Here is a 16476-nt window from a genome sequence, read left to right on the forward strand (position 1 = left end):
AAAATATATGTGAGGAAGCCCTTTAATATATTTATGGTACAAGTAAATGAAATATGTGCTCTACTTTTTTGTCTGTGAATCTAATCACATAAATGTCAAAGTCAAAAATTTGAATTTCTAATACACCAAATAACACGTTCGCTGATCCGCGCGCACGTTTTTGGTGGTTAATAATTTTGTATAAATTGGAATATTTTCATTGAACTTCTTTTGAAATTTGTTTTCGCTATCTTGTGGTTATATTTGCAACGTTATGTTTAGATAAACACCAACATGGCCGAAGTAATTTCCCTTCCGCAAAAGAAACATTACAGGCAACGAGCACACTCAAATCCAATTGCTGATCATTGTTTTGATTAGTAAGTAAACGCCATATTAAATTAAATTGTTCAAATCAAAATTCAAAATTTTGAAATTACTTTTAGCCTAATTATTTTAGTTCATTATGTCCCCTTTTCCTTATTTCAACGGACTTTAACTTTAGAGGAGGTTATGATCATTGATTTCTATTTAACTGCTGATGAAAACTTGTTTGTTTTATGCTTAGCACTGAATTTTGATTAAATAAAATGAATTTGAATTTTGATTAAAATATGTCTTAACTCCGAGAATTTTACCTGGATTCTGGTCCAAATTAAAAAAATACAATATTGCTGTGAAAAAAACACGTTTTAAATAAATATATAATGTTGAACTTACCAATAATCGAATCCTAATGGAAGTAAGAAGTGCTAATACTCTGAGGCAGTCACATATATTTAATATCTATCTGTCTATTACATATTTTGATCGTACCTGAATTTTTGGAATATAACTAACTAACTAACTACTAACTAACCATCACGCCATTTCCCCAGAGGGGTAGGCAGAGAGGATAGAACGCCACACCACTCTGTCCTGGCACACTTCCTTTGCTTCCTTCACATTCATACATCTTCTCATGCACGCACATCGATTATTCCGACTTTTCACATGACCACTTTCAAGAATTTGTTGTACTTGATCATGCCATGTCTTTCTCGGCCTTCCTCGACTTCTACAACCAGAGTATAGAAATATTATTCAATATTATATTCTAATTACCTGTCTGCATTCACATATTTTCTGACTGTACTTAAGAAAATAGTTAACAAGCAGCCTATTGACTAATCATTTAAATGTATATTTTTTTATTTTGAAGAAATATTTGCATGCTCATTTTAATTTTGGGGGCATTTTCAATGAGTTTTAAATAATACTCTATAAGAAAATGGTAATCAAGTTAGGGTAGAGTGGGGTTCGAACCTCAGATCTCTGATACGAGTCCCCAACACTAGCCACAGAACCTCAACCCGATTATATTAAAGGTAACTTGCTTTCGTTTCTATCCTTTCCGTGATAGTCCTCATGGTACTTGCCTTTTAATCAAAAAGAAGACTATTTAGAAGTGCAATTTAATAAAAATAGAAAAATAACAATGATTGTGCAATAGTTTCACCCAGAAGTGTAACATGAGAAGAACATTCAGAATTATCATTCCATTAAAGTTAAGTTCATTCCCGTGCTCCATTAAATCAAATATTCTAATCTCACACAAAATTTAATGATAATGATACAGTCTGTTTTTTGTTAGTAATGCAAGCAGTCTTTGCTGTTATACATTTTATGTATGTGCTGTTCCTCCTTGAAAAAATCATCAAGTGGTGCTTAGCTACGTAATGCTAGAGTTTTTCACAAAAACCTATATTTTGTTGAGGTGGTGAATGAATGATATTTTAATTACGAAATTATCGAAACTAACTTTGTCCAAATACAACGTACTGCATTTAAATTTGTGTTACTTAAATCAAATTGTAAACTGGCGTGCACAATGTTTTTAAAAACATAAGTTCAAAGTTTAAACTGGCGAGTGTTGGGTGCGATGTAGCACTACAAGATGAGACTCGTGACCATATCTTGTGCCAGCGGAAACTCGGTGTATTGTAGTGATATGGGCGACTTTGTTTGGTAAATCACTCCAGCATTAAACCACTCTGCTGAAGAGGATGTTTGTTTTTGCAAATAATGGTCTTTAAATGTTTTATTTTCAGTCCTTCTAGACCTGAGGACTTTGACTGGTCGGCACTCTATCCCGAAATTTTGCAAGATGAAAAAATAACCAATAAAAGAGTTGAGTTTGCTGACGTAGGATGCGGATATGGAGGACTCTTAGGTACCTTACTAAATTACCACTTACTTAACTTAAAAATACTAATTATTATTATTAATCATTAGCTTTGGATATCAAATAAAAAAACTAGGAATATAGACAAAAGATAGCTTTATGTAATAACTGCGCAGCGATCCACAATTGAGGACTGTTTTTACAAAGCGAAATATCTACAAGAAGTAAAATTTTCAGCAGGTTTTTTTATGATAAAAAAATAACTACCTACCAGGATTTTAACAAAAACAATAATACCTAAAATAATATGCCAAATCTAGGAATACCGCTAAGCATCCCTTACTATTTTCTATAGATCTTGTTATTGTCTCGGTTAACTTAACTATGGCGTTTTCCTGCCCTAAATCCGAACCGATTATTAGACAGCAAGTTGTTATTCTCTAAGAAATAGCTTAATCTTTGTTTAACCATTTCTCTATAATTTTTTAGATATTATTTAGTAATGAAATGGGTTGACAGTTTTGGATTAAGGGTTTATTACCATTTTTAAAGATTGGTATAGCAAAAGATTCCTTCAAGTGCCCAGGAAATATTCCTGTATTAAAGCTGAGATTGAATATGTAAGCCAGTGGAGCTGCAATGTGACTGAATAGATTTGAATAGTTTTGAGCTAATATTGTCTGGTCCTGTAGTGTTACTCAATTTGAGACAATTTATTGTCTTTACGATTTCATCGGGAGTAATGGCTATTGAATCCAGTTTATGTAGTGTAGGTACAATATTAATTTTATTTGCGAGGGTGTCTTCGTTAAGTTTAATTTTGTTAAGGATGTTATGTGCAAGGGAGTTACCAATAGAGGTAAAATATACATTAGCGTGATTAGCTTTTAATTTACTATTTGAAATTAAATTATTACCATTGGTCTCCATTTTTTCAATAGGCAATTTCTTTGTAAGAGAAGTTCCTGTAATTTCCCTAGCCATTTTCCACATTTTATGAGGGTTGCAGTTGTTTTATTTGTACATTATTTTGCTATAGTAATTTTCTTTCGCTATTCTAGCTTCTTTTTTGCAAATATTCCGGTGTTTTTTGTATTTTCGTATATGATTGAAATATCACCTGGATTATCTCGTGCTTTTCTTTTATATATCAACTTAACTATTTTATCTGTAATCCAGGGTGTTTATTTACGTTTTTTTGTAAATTGTGTTTTTGGAAATGTGGTGTTTCAAGGATGATATAAAATTTTCTAATGTATAACATGTAAGTTTACTTTTGCATGAAATCATTATTAATTGTTTTTTTTTGTAATATTTTATGTCTTCATATACCTATGTATTGAACCGGGTGGCAGTCCCATGGTAGTATTGTGGACTCACTGGCCAAAGGTTCGAGGTTCAAATCCCACTCTATCACAACTCGATTTCCATTTTTCCAGCACAACTTATTTATGACTTTTAGGAAATGGTCTGGAAATTTAAATATTTCAGTAAATAATAAGAACTCAAGTATTTCTCTTTTTAAAAAAAAAAAAATATTTCCGAAATATTTTCATATTATTGCTAATCCAATCCAATTCGACTCGTTACAACTTTGCACATATATCGTTTTGCAAAATTTTTCTTTCACCTATCGATATATCTCATATAGAAGAGTTGATTTCCTTTTTTTTCCGATTTTCCAATTCATTTTGTTTTTTTTGTAGATATTTCGCTTTGTGAAAACGGTCCTCAATTGTCATTTATTTATTTATATAATAGGGCTTTTGCACAGAGGATTTATAATACTTCGTTTTTATAAAATTGACTTCATGTATGTATGAATGTAGTGGAAGCGAGGTCTGTATGCAAATACAGTGATTTGGCATTCTATCCTCTCTGCTCACTCCTACGGTAAAATGGTGTGATGGTTTGTTGTTGTTGACTTCACTGTTCTTTTAATCACGTAATAAGGTGAGCCCAAGTTCTGTTTTATTTGTTGTAATATCTTCTTAGTGTAAGAAGAATGACAAATGGGTCTCTCCAACACTTATTTCAGCTGCATTAGTCAAACTAGGATTTGAAATATGCACCACCCTATATGCCTCGTTGTGACTGCTTAAAAATATAATAAATTGTATTCACACTACAACATGCCAAAAGGGGGTGTAATTTCATTGGGAATCAAACCTGGAGGTTCTGCGTGTAACATCTTCACACACAATTACGCCCCGGAGGCGTTATTATTGATATTAATATTAGTAAGTAGGCCAAAGGCCCAATTACAATGTACCCAATACAAGTGAATCGCAGCACATGCACCCAAGCTTGAGAAGAATCACATTCACTTTTAAATTGCTGTATAATATTTGTGTATGTTACGAATATCTTCAACCCAAATGATTATGATTGTGATTATTATTATTATCCCAGTATTTAAGTTTAGCAATAGGAAATTATGATATTTTAGTAGTTTATTAATGCAAGATTGACTTAAATATTTTAGTTACTCTTTCACCAATGTTCCCTGACACCTTAATGCTTGGAATGGAGATCAGGGTAAAGGTATCGGATTATGTTAATGATCGCATTTTGGCTTTACGGTCACAGAATGCCGGACGGTACCAGAATATCGCTGTTCATCGTACTAACGCTATGAAATATCTTCCAAATTATTTCCACAAAGGACAGGTTAGTATTTATCTTTGTTTTTATTTATTTATTTTTAGATATTTGGCATGTTTTGGCAATTCTATCTACCTGTACATAATATTGTGGGGTAATTACTACAACTGAAAGTACATTCCTCCACACACCCGAAACCGTTTTAAAGACCGTGGGTCTTCCTATAGGTTTTTTGTCAATGAATGAGGTGCTCTTTTAAAATTTTCAATTTCATATTTCACGATTTTAATTGAATTTAACTCTACTACTTTCACTGCCCCTTTCACTGTGTGTTTGGCAAATTATATGGAGGGCCTTTGTCAGATATTGTCATATATCATGACCATATTAGATCATATAGAATGGTAGCAAAAACTGTATTTACTTGTATCACAATAGCCTATGTCTATTATGGTAATTTTATAAATTGAATAACATCAGATTAGATTACTATTATCATTATTTTTAAATTTTTAAACTCTGACGTCCTTCATATAAGTCACCAAAACATAATCCCATAATCATGCATGTAGCACCACTTATTTAAAGGTTATTTACTTACAGGTTATTTACTTACCATAAATATACAAACCATGCATACAAATCATAATAGGATTTGAATGAATCACTACTCGTCTATTTGTAGCATTCACGGAGGAATATACAAATATGTGTTTTTAGTGGGTGCTTAAAAATGCTGATTTTGAAGTTAAGTAATTACCCCATGATATATAATAAAGTAATACGATTAGGAAAAAAGCTTAGGTATGTATAGAGTACAAAAAATAATGTTCCATTGATAACCAATAATGAATGTAGTTGGTTGATGTATTGTGTAATATGTGGAAATTATCTAATATATCTATTAACATCTCCCTATTTGGAAAAGTAAAAAAGCGGAAATAAATGAAAAGATAAACAAGAAATCAATAGTTCAAAGGTTGAATACCTAATTATTGAAAAAACAAAGTTAATATAAAAAGTGGGCATCTTTAATATAAAAATGTAAATTCTTCTCTAGTTGAACTGTTTTTCTTACTGTTATCCACACCTAATGGTGCTATAGAAGAATGAGTAAAAAAGTAACGCTGTATTGTCTCCACTTGATTGATGCTTTCAAGTAAAAAGACTAATGAAGAAAACATATTTGAATTTTATAGAATTTAAAGTTTTATTTAAAAATCAGATAAAATTATTCATTTAAAAAAAAAAAACATTGGATTTTGATTTTCAAGAAGCAAAACACATTATGCAGTGTATATATAAAATAAGATATACATATTTTATCATAAGTAATACCGCTTATTGTGATCACTATAGGACCTGTAATTTTTTTATGACAATAACCGGTTGATAACATTAGGTAAAGGATTAAAATAAAAATAGGTAATACAACCCTTTTCAAGAAGCTAAACACATTATGCAGTGTATATATAAAATAAGATATACATATTTTATCATAAGTAATACCGCTTATTGTGATCACTATAGGACCTGTAATTTTTTTATGACAATAACCGGTTGATAACATTAGGTAAAGGATTAAAATAAAAATAGGTAATACAACCCTTTTCAAGAAGCTAAACACATTATGCAGTGTATATATAAAATAAGATATACATATTTTATCATAAGTAATACCGCTTATTGTGATCACTATAGGACCTGTAATTTTTTTATGACAATAACCGGTTGATAACATTAGGTAAAGGATTAAAATAAAAATAGGTAATACAACCCTTTTCAAGAAGCTAAACACATTATGCAGTGTATATATAAAATAAGATATACATATTTTATCATAAGTAATACCGCTTATTGTGATCACTATAGGACCTGTAATTTTTTTATGACAATAACCGGTTGATAACATTAGGTAAAGGATTAAAATAAAAATAGGTAATACAACCCTTTTCAAGAAGCTAAACACATTATGCAGTGTATATATAAAATAAGATATACATATTTTATCATAAGTAATACCGCTTATTGTGATCACTATAGGACCTGTAATTTTTTTATGACAATAACCGGTTGATAACATTAGGCAAAGGATTAAAATAAAAATAGGTAATACAAACCTTTATTTTCACACATAATAGTAATAAAAAAACTTATAATTAATTTTTTTAATTCATTGACGGTAGTTTGCTTTATATTGAAGTTTATCAACTCATGAAAGTAGTCGTTTGTAGAATGTTTGTACAATATTATCATTTTGTAGATATTTCTAAGAATTTACATCTTTTTATTTCTGTGTAAATTTATTTCAAGCGATGGCAATAGGGGAAGTTTTATCACACTATGCGAATTATATTTATATAGATGGTTTTCGGACTCACTGATTATGATATCAATAACCGAATTATAACATTTTCCACGATTCTAACCAGATTCCACTGTATTATGTAGTCAGCGTGACGATGACAATTTGGATGAAATATTATCAGAAACATGATTAGTATCTTAAAAACTACATAAAATTATATTTAGATTCTACTGTGGTAGTATCTGTTACACCCTAAAAAGTTCTCCCTTATTTACATTTTTTTTTTTCCAAAAAATTATTTTCAAATATAGTTTTTACCATCTCTAGCACAATTTTTGATAGATGCACATTGTACACCCCACATTGAAATTTATAAGTTTCTATATACATATGTTTCAAATAAATTTGTAGAAATTAACAACTGATGGAATTAAAAAAATATTTTCATTTTTGAATAAAGGACAGAAATATCCATTATTATCTAATCATTTTAATATCTTGTTTTTTTCAGTTGAAAAAAATGTTCTTTTTGTATCCTGATCCGCATTTCAAAAAGGCCAAACATAAGTGGAGAATAATTAACAAATGGCTCTTAGCGGAATATGCATATGTATTGGCCGAAGGTGTAAGTTCTCTATTATATTATAGTACAACAACTTATTACAATTTATTGTGTATGCAGATAATTGGTAGAATTCCATATTAACATTTGGTAAGGTATCTAAAATAAAACACTTTTATTGGATTTAATTCTACTATTATTTTTTTTAAATATATGTGATGCGTTTTGTCTTGTTAGGACATTATCAAACTAACTTTAACAGACACTTTGTCAAACGCGTCACATATATTTAAAAAAATAAAAGTACAATTAAATACGACAAAAGTGTTTTATTTTGGATACCTTAACAAACTTATTACAATCCCAAACATCCATATCTCTGATTCCTTCAATCTCTGGCATTCCCGATGACTTGAAATTTACCAAAACCCAAACTAAAATAACAATTCTCTTATAACTTATATGCCCTTTACTTGGGTAATGCTTGCTCGTAAACTGCGGGTTTCAACTGTGCAGCTCTGTTGAGTCTGCCTGTGGAATCTATCGAATCTAAGTGTGAACAAAATACAATTATAGAAAACATAAACTAAGTTGTCAGTACATATAACTTAGATTCATATGTGTAAATGAAATGGTGCTTATAACACTTAATTATGCATAGAGCACTGGCAGGTTATCTGAATCATTTGTTATACAAAGAAAAGATAATCAAATATAATTTTTAAATGTGTGGAAACTTAACCCGGGACATCATGCAACAATATCAGTATTTAAAAGAGTGACTTAAATCAAAATTAGTGCCCCTAGCTAATATAATTCTCTGAAGCTCGAGATGCTTACCACATGTGAAATAGTGCAAAGCCCAAACCGGGGACCGGGGTGAGGCGAAGGGTTGTAAATCAACACTGGAAGGTTTCTATAGCTTCAAACAGAAACTGTGCACTGTGAAAATTTATTTAGCAACCTAAACTAAATCATTGTGCAACAATATTATCGAACCATAAATAAAATTATTTGGACATGACCTTTAACAAAATTAATAATAATTGTAGATACTCTCCCGATTTTTTACTGAATTTAAGTGTTAATAAATAACTCTGGAAATAGTGCAATTTTCCAGATTAGAACGTTAACCACAAAACCGTCGAAAAACTAGGCGTTGTCGAGCCAGTAGCAAAGTTAAATACGTAGCAAATAAAGAAACTTTCACTACTAATCTTAAACTAGTATCATTAACCTCTCTTATTAAAATTGAACCAGAATATCATGCAAATCGTAAAGTCTGTCAATTGACTCTTGGAAATTGGAATGCCAGATCTATAAAAAACAAAATGAAAGATATTCACGATTTAATAAAACAAGGAAATGTACAAATATTTGCACTCACAGAGACATGGCATCAAAATTACAATAGTGTAACAATAAAGAATCTTCAATCTCTGGGATATGTTCTAATAGAGGAAGCCAGACCAATGCTGAATGCTGATAAAAATCTAAATACTACGCAGTTCACAAACCACAGACGCATTGTCATAATAGCTACTCAGGGAATATCTCTTATTAAACTCAATCTCGCTAAATACGAATCGTTAAAATACTTGGCCTGTCAAGTTTCGTCAGCAGGAGCATTTTTTACACTCTTAACAGTATGTCACATTGTATTCAAAGCAAAACCCTTTTATTTTTCACGGACTTTTTAAAATGATTAGGGCTCGTTTACTGTCAGTGTACTGAAATTATTATAATTGGAGACATCAACATAAGATTAGAACAAACAATCACAACTTCAGCTTTAAAATGTTTCAACATTCTAAATCGTTTCGGCTTTTTGCAGTGGGGATCTTACTATCGAAAACAGCAGGACCTACGTTATTGTCCATTGTAGTGGATGTTGGATTATCCGATCACAGACTTATAAAATGTGACATAAATTTCTTTCCTCCTTAACCTATTTTTAAACCGATAATTTTAAGATCATGGCGATCATTTAATTTTGTAAACTTTGAAGCCGAATTACAATCATCTTCACTCTGTTTAAATAGTAGTTTGGATCAACCACAGAAATCACTCCATATTAGTAGAAAAATACAACAATATTCTCGCAACCCCCCTTTAACAAGTTTGCCCAACTAAAGATCAGAACTCGTCTTTCTTGTAAATCCAATGGATGATTTGATGAAAAATGCCGTCTGCAAATAAATAATTATGCGGAAATGCAAAAGAGCGGAAATACAAAAACCAAAAACAAACCATGCACGGACTTTATGGATCGACCTACAAAAGCAATACAGAAAAGCTACTGAAAAGGTTAAAAGGTACTGTACGGGACAAATTTGATGGGCTCAGAGAAGAGCCCCCGTTTACTTTGGAATTCTGTAAAATTACTGCTAGGTGATATAAAACAACAGGATAACGGATCTGATCACGATCCAGAAGATTTTGTGAGCTATTTTACGAATAAAATTTAGAGTTTTCGAGCCTCTACTTGTACTAATAATCCTCCAATTAAGTTCTCCAAATAAACAGTGCTACCTAGATCCAATCCCAACCTGGCTATTGAAAAAATGTATCAACTTCCTTTCCTTATATTTAACTAAAAAATTTAATGAATCTTTAGCATGGGACAGATTCCAAAATCATTTGAAGAAGCTATAGTTACCACACTTTTAAAAAAACCTCAATTAAATTCAGAGTATCTTGCGAATTTTTGTTCTGTATCCAATGCTCAAATAATATCTAAAATTCTAGAAAAAAAAAAAATCAATTCACATTAATAATTACAGCTTGCTTTCTAACTTTCAATCAGCTTACAGAAAATTTCACTTGACTGAAACAGGACTGTAGAGTATCAGATATAGCTCTAGCAAATGAGTCTGGAAAACTAGCGATTCTTGCTTTCTTTGACATGAGTGCTGCATTCAATACAATTGACCATAGCTTTCTTATTGAAATATTAGAAGTTATTTTTGGAATGTCTGGGTTCACTTAGACATGGATCCAATCTTATCTTTCGGAGCAAATGTTATCAGTTCAAGTTGCGGGTAAAAAATCTTAATTTACCCTTCTTCAATCGTGCTTTTGCCGTTGTCAGCCCCTCTGGCTGGAACATTGCCTTTACACTTACGAATCATTGACAGTCTCGGTCAGGTCAGATCTCAACCGAAATCTCAATTCTTTCGTTTATCATTCCCTCAATTTTAAAATCAGAAAGTATAATATATAGTGTTAGCAGAATGAAAGCTTAAGTGTAGAATTGTAAAGCGCCCTTGAGGTGATTTTTCACAAAAATGGCCAAATCAGCCAAATACTATTATTATTATATAAGTGGCTAATTGCATTAACCAGTGGACCACCGTAAGGCGAACATTGCATTTTAGTTCATGTTAGACGAGTAACCACATTAAAATGTGATTTTCTTTTGCTTATCCTCGATATTCCAATAACTTTTTCTTTTTATCTACTAGTAAGTGGAAAATATAAATAATTATAGAATTTGTTTTTTCAGGCTATTGTATATACTATTACTGACGTCAAAGACTTGCACGAATGGATGAAATCCCATTTTGAGGAACATGAACTCTTTCAAGAAGTTTCAGAAGAGGAAGCTGTATGTATATTACTTTTATGTATTGTAAACGTTAAACAAACCATCAGCATTCTGATAAAACCCTCTAAATGTATTATTGTCTACTGACAAAAATTAATTAGAATTAATTTGACTCAACAAAAGTCTTTTCAAAATATTTTGGACATGATCTATCTATATCTATATGGCAACCGTCCGTCTTCGAAAGACGATGGTGATGTACAATTTATTTGAAGACTGGGAAAGACAGCTTTTCCCGTGACTGTATAGTCCTATACAGGACCTGTCTTTTAAGCCTCTGACTTTCCAGCCAGAGGTCGTTGTGTGCCGCTTTTTCCTCCTTTACGGCTCCTCTCCACACATCTCTATCCCTGACGAGATCTTCCCAATGATCAGCGTCAATGCAAAAAGTCTTCATGTCACGTTTACAGACATCTTTAAATCGCTGACCACCGTGGGATCGTTTAGCATCACAAAGCTCTCCATACGTAATATCTTTCGGTATTTGGCCATCCTCCATTCGACTCACATGACCGAGCCATCGCAGGCGTCTTTCTTTTAAGATCGCCATCACCGAAGACATCTGAGTACGGGTTAGTATATCTGCATTTGTCACTTTGTTCTGCCACGTCACGCCAAGAATACGCCGCAAAAATCACAAATTAAATGTGTTAATTTTTCTTTCTTGGTGTCTGTAAGTGGGCCAGGTTTCACCGCTGTATAGAAGCGCGCTGAGTACACAGGGTTGATAAGCTTGTATTTTGGTAAATATGGCAAGTTTATCATTTTTCCAAACTCTGTCTCGGAGCTTTCCAAATGTGGTAGCTGCTTTTCCTATTCTACAGTTGATCTCCTGGTCTAAAAACAGTCCCCAGACAATGTCGAACCGAGGTAACAAAACTTTGGACACGATACACACTCATGAAACCATCTTAGTTCATTTAAATTGTTTCAATGGATGAGATTTAAAAATAAAACAAATATCTGGTAAATGCAATCAATGGTTTTTACCAGAAAACATTGAAAAAAAACTCTTTTAGTGGGTTTTTATACATGCCAACTTTGAAATCAAACCTCGATGGATTAAGAGGATTTTATAACTCGAAAAATGACATATAACTGCATTTTTAACTAGTTTTCTCAAATTTTGTCGGGGTTTTATCAGTATGCAAATACTAATGACAAAATATGTATTTGTAACTATACCATACATTTATTTTTTCTTTTAGGCTTCTGATCCAGTTGTAGAAAAACTATTTGAAAGTACCGAGGAAGGGCAGAAGGTTTCAAGAAATAATGGAGATAAATATCTTGCAGTTTTCCGGCGGATAGCAGATCCCAATAAATACTTATCCGGAAAATAAATAAAACATAATTAACAAAGCTTTTGAATATTATTTCTGAAAGATCGGTAGTTCTATTTTCTTAACTGTCTGACCATCCCAGATGTTAAGCTTTTTCAAATATCTACATGCTGATTCTGTCAGGTCAAGTGATAAAGTCAGTATACTGATACAACTCTCTAAATGCATTATTGCCTATTCTTAAAAAAAAACAAAAAATTGAATGTTTGACTCAACTAAAGTCTTTTCTGGACCTCCTTATCCATATTTTGGGCATGAAACTACATATATTAGTTCCTTTAAATTATTTCAATGGGGTTCGATGCTCTTCTGGCAAATCACCTATGATCTGCTGGAACACTATGGTTTGCTACCTGAAACAAATTACGATCTGAAACTAGCCAAATGAGACACCGAGGGAGGCAAGTTGGACCAATATGTAAATTAGGAAATATATATATTTTTTACCAATATGAAAAGAATGTAAATTTCTGGTGCACTTTTTTCCCAATTCACCTCATCCCATGGAAAACTATGGCAATTAGAAATGAGGACCGTTTTTTCAAAACACACCATTCGCTTGAAACATATTTTTTTGTGATTTGTGTCATATCACATGAACAATCGTTTTAATAATTACAATTTATAAGTAAGCCTGAAGATAATCTAATTGTGATTTTAATTTTTTATTTTTATATTTCATTAGCACCCAATATAAATTATTGAAATTAAGGAGTTTTTTCAAAACTTGCTATTTGCTACTTTTATCTTTTTTTCAAAACTCAATATTTGCCTTAAAACTCGTCCATTATCCGATTTGAAATTCCGTATTATAAAAATTAAAAATTATATTTGGTTAGAATTACAAAAATATCTTTTTAAATGTATCCGATTTGAAATTCCGTATTATAAAAATAAAAATAATTATATTCGGTTAGAATTATAAAAATATATTTTTAAATATATGATACATGTTAATAAACTTGCATATAAATAAAATTGTTATTGTTTTAAATTAATGTAAACCTAAAGTAGTAAAAAAAAAAAAAAAATTTTGCTTTGAACTTCAAGTTAATTTTTATTACGAAATTGGTAAATAGAACTAAAATCGAAAAATCTTTATTAAATAATTGGTTCAGCGGTATCAAATGCACTTGGCATACATTTTAATTTCTATTTTCCTCAGAATCCTGGGTATTTTTTTTAATATCATTAAACTCAACATCTGTTTTAGGCAAAATATTTAAAAGAAAACATACTTTTCTACATCCTATGCTGTTTTTAGAGAATCGTAGTTTACTGACTAGGATATAAAAAAAAAAGATTTTTTAAATTCCATATACCTACTTTAACGATAGTCTGATTATAAGGGTCCTTGCACCATTCCTTTTTGTAATCTTTATGGGCTTCATCTTAAGGAAGTAAATTCCACTAGATCGAGGAATATCCATCTCCTCCTAAAAACTCTGCGACCTAGAGTATGCCGATGATGCGGTTATAATTGACTATTCAGTCAGAGGTCTTCGGGTCACTGTAGATAGCCTCAATACGTACTCCACATACATGGGTTTAAAAATCAATACTGCAAAAACCTTTGTACTGTGTAACACTTCGTGCCCAAAATTCCCCGACTCTGTCAAACCAAGTCATCGAAAGGATCGAGAGTTTCAAATACCTAAGAGTATATGTTACGGAAAATGGCAGCTTTCAAAAAGAACTGGAAGTGCGGCTAGGAACAGCAGGCGTCACATTCAACAGTATGAAGGCTGTTTGGAGATCGGATTTTTACTCAGTGAAAACCTAATGCCGCCTATATAACGCCTGCATAACACCTATTCTCCTCTACGGATGCGAATCGTGGCTTCTCACTAGGGCCCAAAACAGCAAAATTCTGAGTTTTGAGAATAGGTATCTCAGAAGAATCTTGGGTGTGCGGTGGTTTGACTTTGTGCGGAATTAAGTAATAAGAGAATGGATGCAGCAAACTTCGGTGACAACTGTTATCAAGCGGAGGCGATACGGTTGGCTTGGCCATGTGCTGCGGATGCCTCCTGAGAGCCTTAACCACGCTTTCCTACTTTACAAGGCATCAGGTTCTCTATGTCCTGGACTTCAAAATTACGGGACGCGAAACTGACTTGGGAGGATGCACAGGAGCTGGCAGCTGACAGATGCTTGGAGGATCTTTGTGGACACCTATGCTCCAACTAGGGAGCGGACATGGAATAATTAATGATTATAAGCAGTTTGAACTCTTGACTATAGGAACTTGGTTATTTTTTTTTCATAAATATGATCACTGTTGCTTCGCTTATTTTAAAAGAAATCTTCTTTCTAATCATTTTACCAGTGGGATTTTTAAATTCTAAGATAGACTAGATTTTGTTAATAACATGTACATATTGTACATTACCACATTTGCCAAGAATTTTATGATATACCGTTGGTGATAGTATTTCTTCACATTTCCAATGCACTTGCTCTATTCTACCGAACATTTTATCTGCGGGCATAAAAATGTACCCCTGTATGGGATAAAAATGTGTTATAATTTTGAAATGTTTGCTGTTGAACAGGAATTCGTTTAAGCCAACATTATTTTAAGTTTTTATTCTGACTTGAGCATGATTCAGAAAATAAACAAATGTGTCGTGATTGGTCTGTTCCCGCTTGGATCTTTCATTCAAGGTTCCAAAGAAAATCAAAAAGCTCACTGGAGTTCCATTGCATCTCCTAAAGGATTCAGTTTCTAGCCGGGTATAGAAATGTATGTCGTCTTTCTCTCGTTTTTCCTTATGCACCAGCATACAATCCATGATTGCCTGCTGTAAAACAATTCACCAAGGTAACATAATGGGCTGGTTTTGTCAAACATCAAAACATGTTTTATTGTAGACATTTTCCTGCATTTTCCCAAACAATCAATTGGCTCTTCACTCATACAACCGGTGTAATGTGAAAATCATGTTTCTCTTACATATCTGGAGTAGTTTTAATTTCTACCAGATGAATCTTTCAGGTTGAAAAGTGTCAATATTTATATTATCAAAGCCCATATTAAAATGTTTGTAAAAAGTGGATTTGTACTTAGATAATGAACAAGAAGGTTTCACATAGTTTTATAGCTCTGCAGAAACATATAAGAAGGAAAGCTCTGGTGGTAAATGCGGTTTAATGGTTTTACTTCTAGTATGACGACTGTCCAATGTGACAAGAACAGATACACAATAACCCTTTATCCCTAAGAGACCGATAAAGTAGAAATAAAAAAACTGCGAATATCGAGTTTTGAAAAAACTTGCATTGAAGAAAATATATTATTTTGAAAAATAACGACAATATTTGGATATTACAATATTTGAGTTTGTCCAAATGTTCGTAGACAAAAGACTGGATTTCACCCCCTCGGGAGTCTGTAAATGCCTAGATTTCCATATTCCCTTATTTAAGGTATTCTCCACCCCTGTTGTAATTTGTTAATCTTAATGACTCCCGAGGGGGTGAAATCCAGTCTTTTGTCTACGAACATTTGGACAAACTCAAATATTGTAATGAAACCAACTGGTCCAAGAAGTTTAAAAATTGGAAAATTGTTTTCAGGCGTTGCCTAGTATATGAAATACTTCAGTCAGATGAATCTCTTCACAACAATAAAGGTTTCAGCTCTTTAACTTCACTAAAATCAACAGATGGAAGAATTGAAGAAATATGGATGTTTAAACATAGGCAAAATGGTGAATGTTACACAGTGTGTAAAGTAGGCACTTAAACCAGCCAATGACAGTTCATAAGCCCTGTAAATGCCTAGACTTCCATATTCCCTTATTTAAGGTATTCTCCATCCCTGTTGTAATTTGTTAATATTTGGATATGTTTTTAAGCCAGTTTTTAGCATGTTTTTGTTAATTTTTTTTTAGCTAATGGATGCTT

The 16476-nt window shown here is 32.2% G+C and overlaps 1 protein-coding gene and 1 long non-coding RNA gene across 2 annotated transcripts in view; one reads left to right on the top strand and one right to left on the bottom strand.

Annotated features, from left to right (window-relative positions):
* Positions 1-16476, bottom strand: part of LOC148282294 (uncharacterized) — a 232300-nt gene that overhangs the window by 164034 nt on the left and 51790 nt on the right. The gene's annotated exons all lie outside the window — the stretch shown is intronic.
* LOC148282299 (tRNA (guanine-N(7)-)-methyltransferase) lies at positions 49-12586 on the top strand. The gene is made up of 7 exons (XM_088225288.1): positions 49-166; positions 262-359; positions 2070-2191; positions 4629-4813; positions 7567-7680; positions 11123-11224; positions 12433-12586. Exons 2-7 carry the CDS (start codon positions 274-276, stop codon positions 12565-12567), a joined length of 744 nt encoding a protein of 247 aa, XP_088081414.1. The 5' UTR covers positions 49-166; positions 262-273; the 3' UTR covers positions 12568-12586.

This window comes from Micrasema longulum, unplaced genomic scaffold (assembly GCF_059751315.1).
Source record: "Micrasema longulum isolate JH-2025_06_02 unplaced genomic scaffold, ASM5975131v1 h1tg000341l, whole genome shotgun sequence".
NCBI lineage: Eukaryota > Metazoa > Arthropoda > Insecta > Trichoptera > Brachycentridae > Micrasema > Micrasema longulum.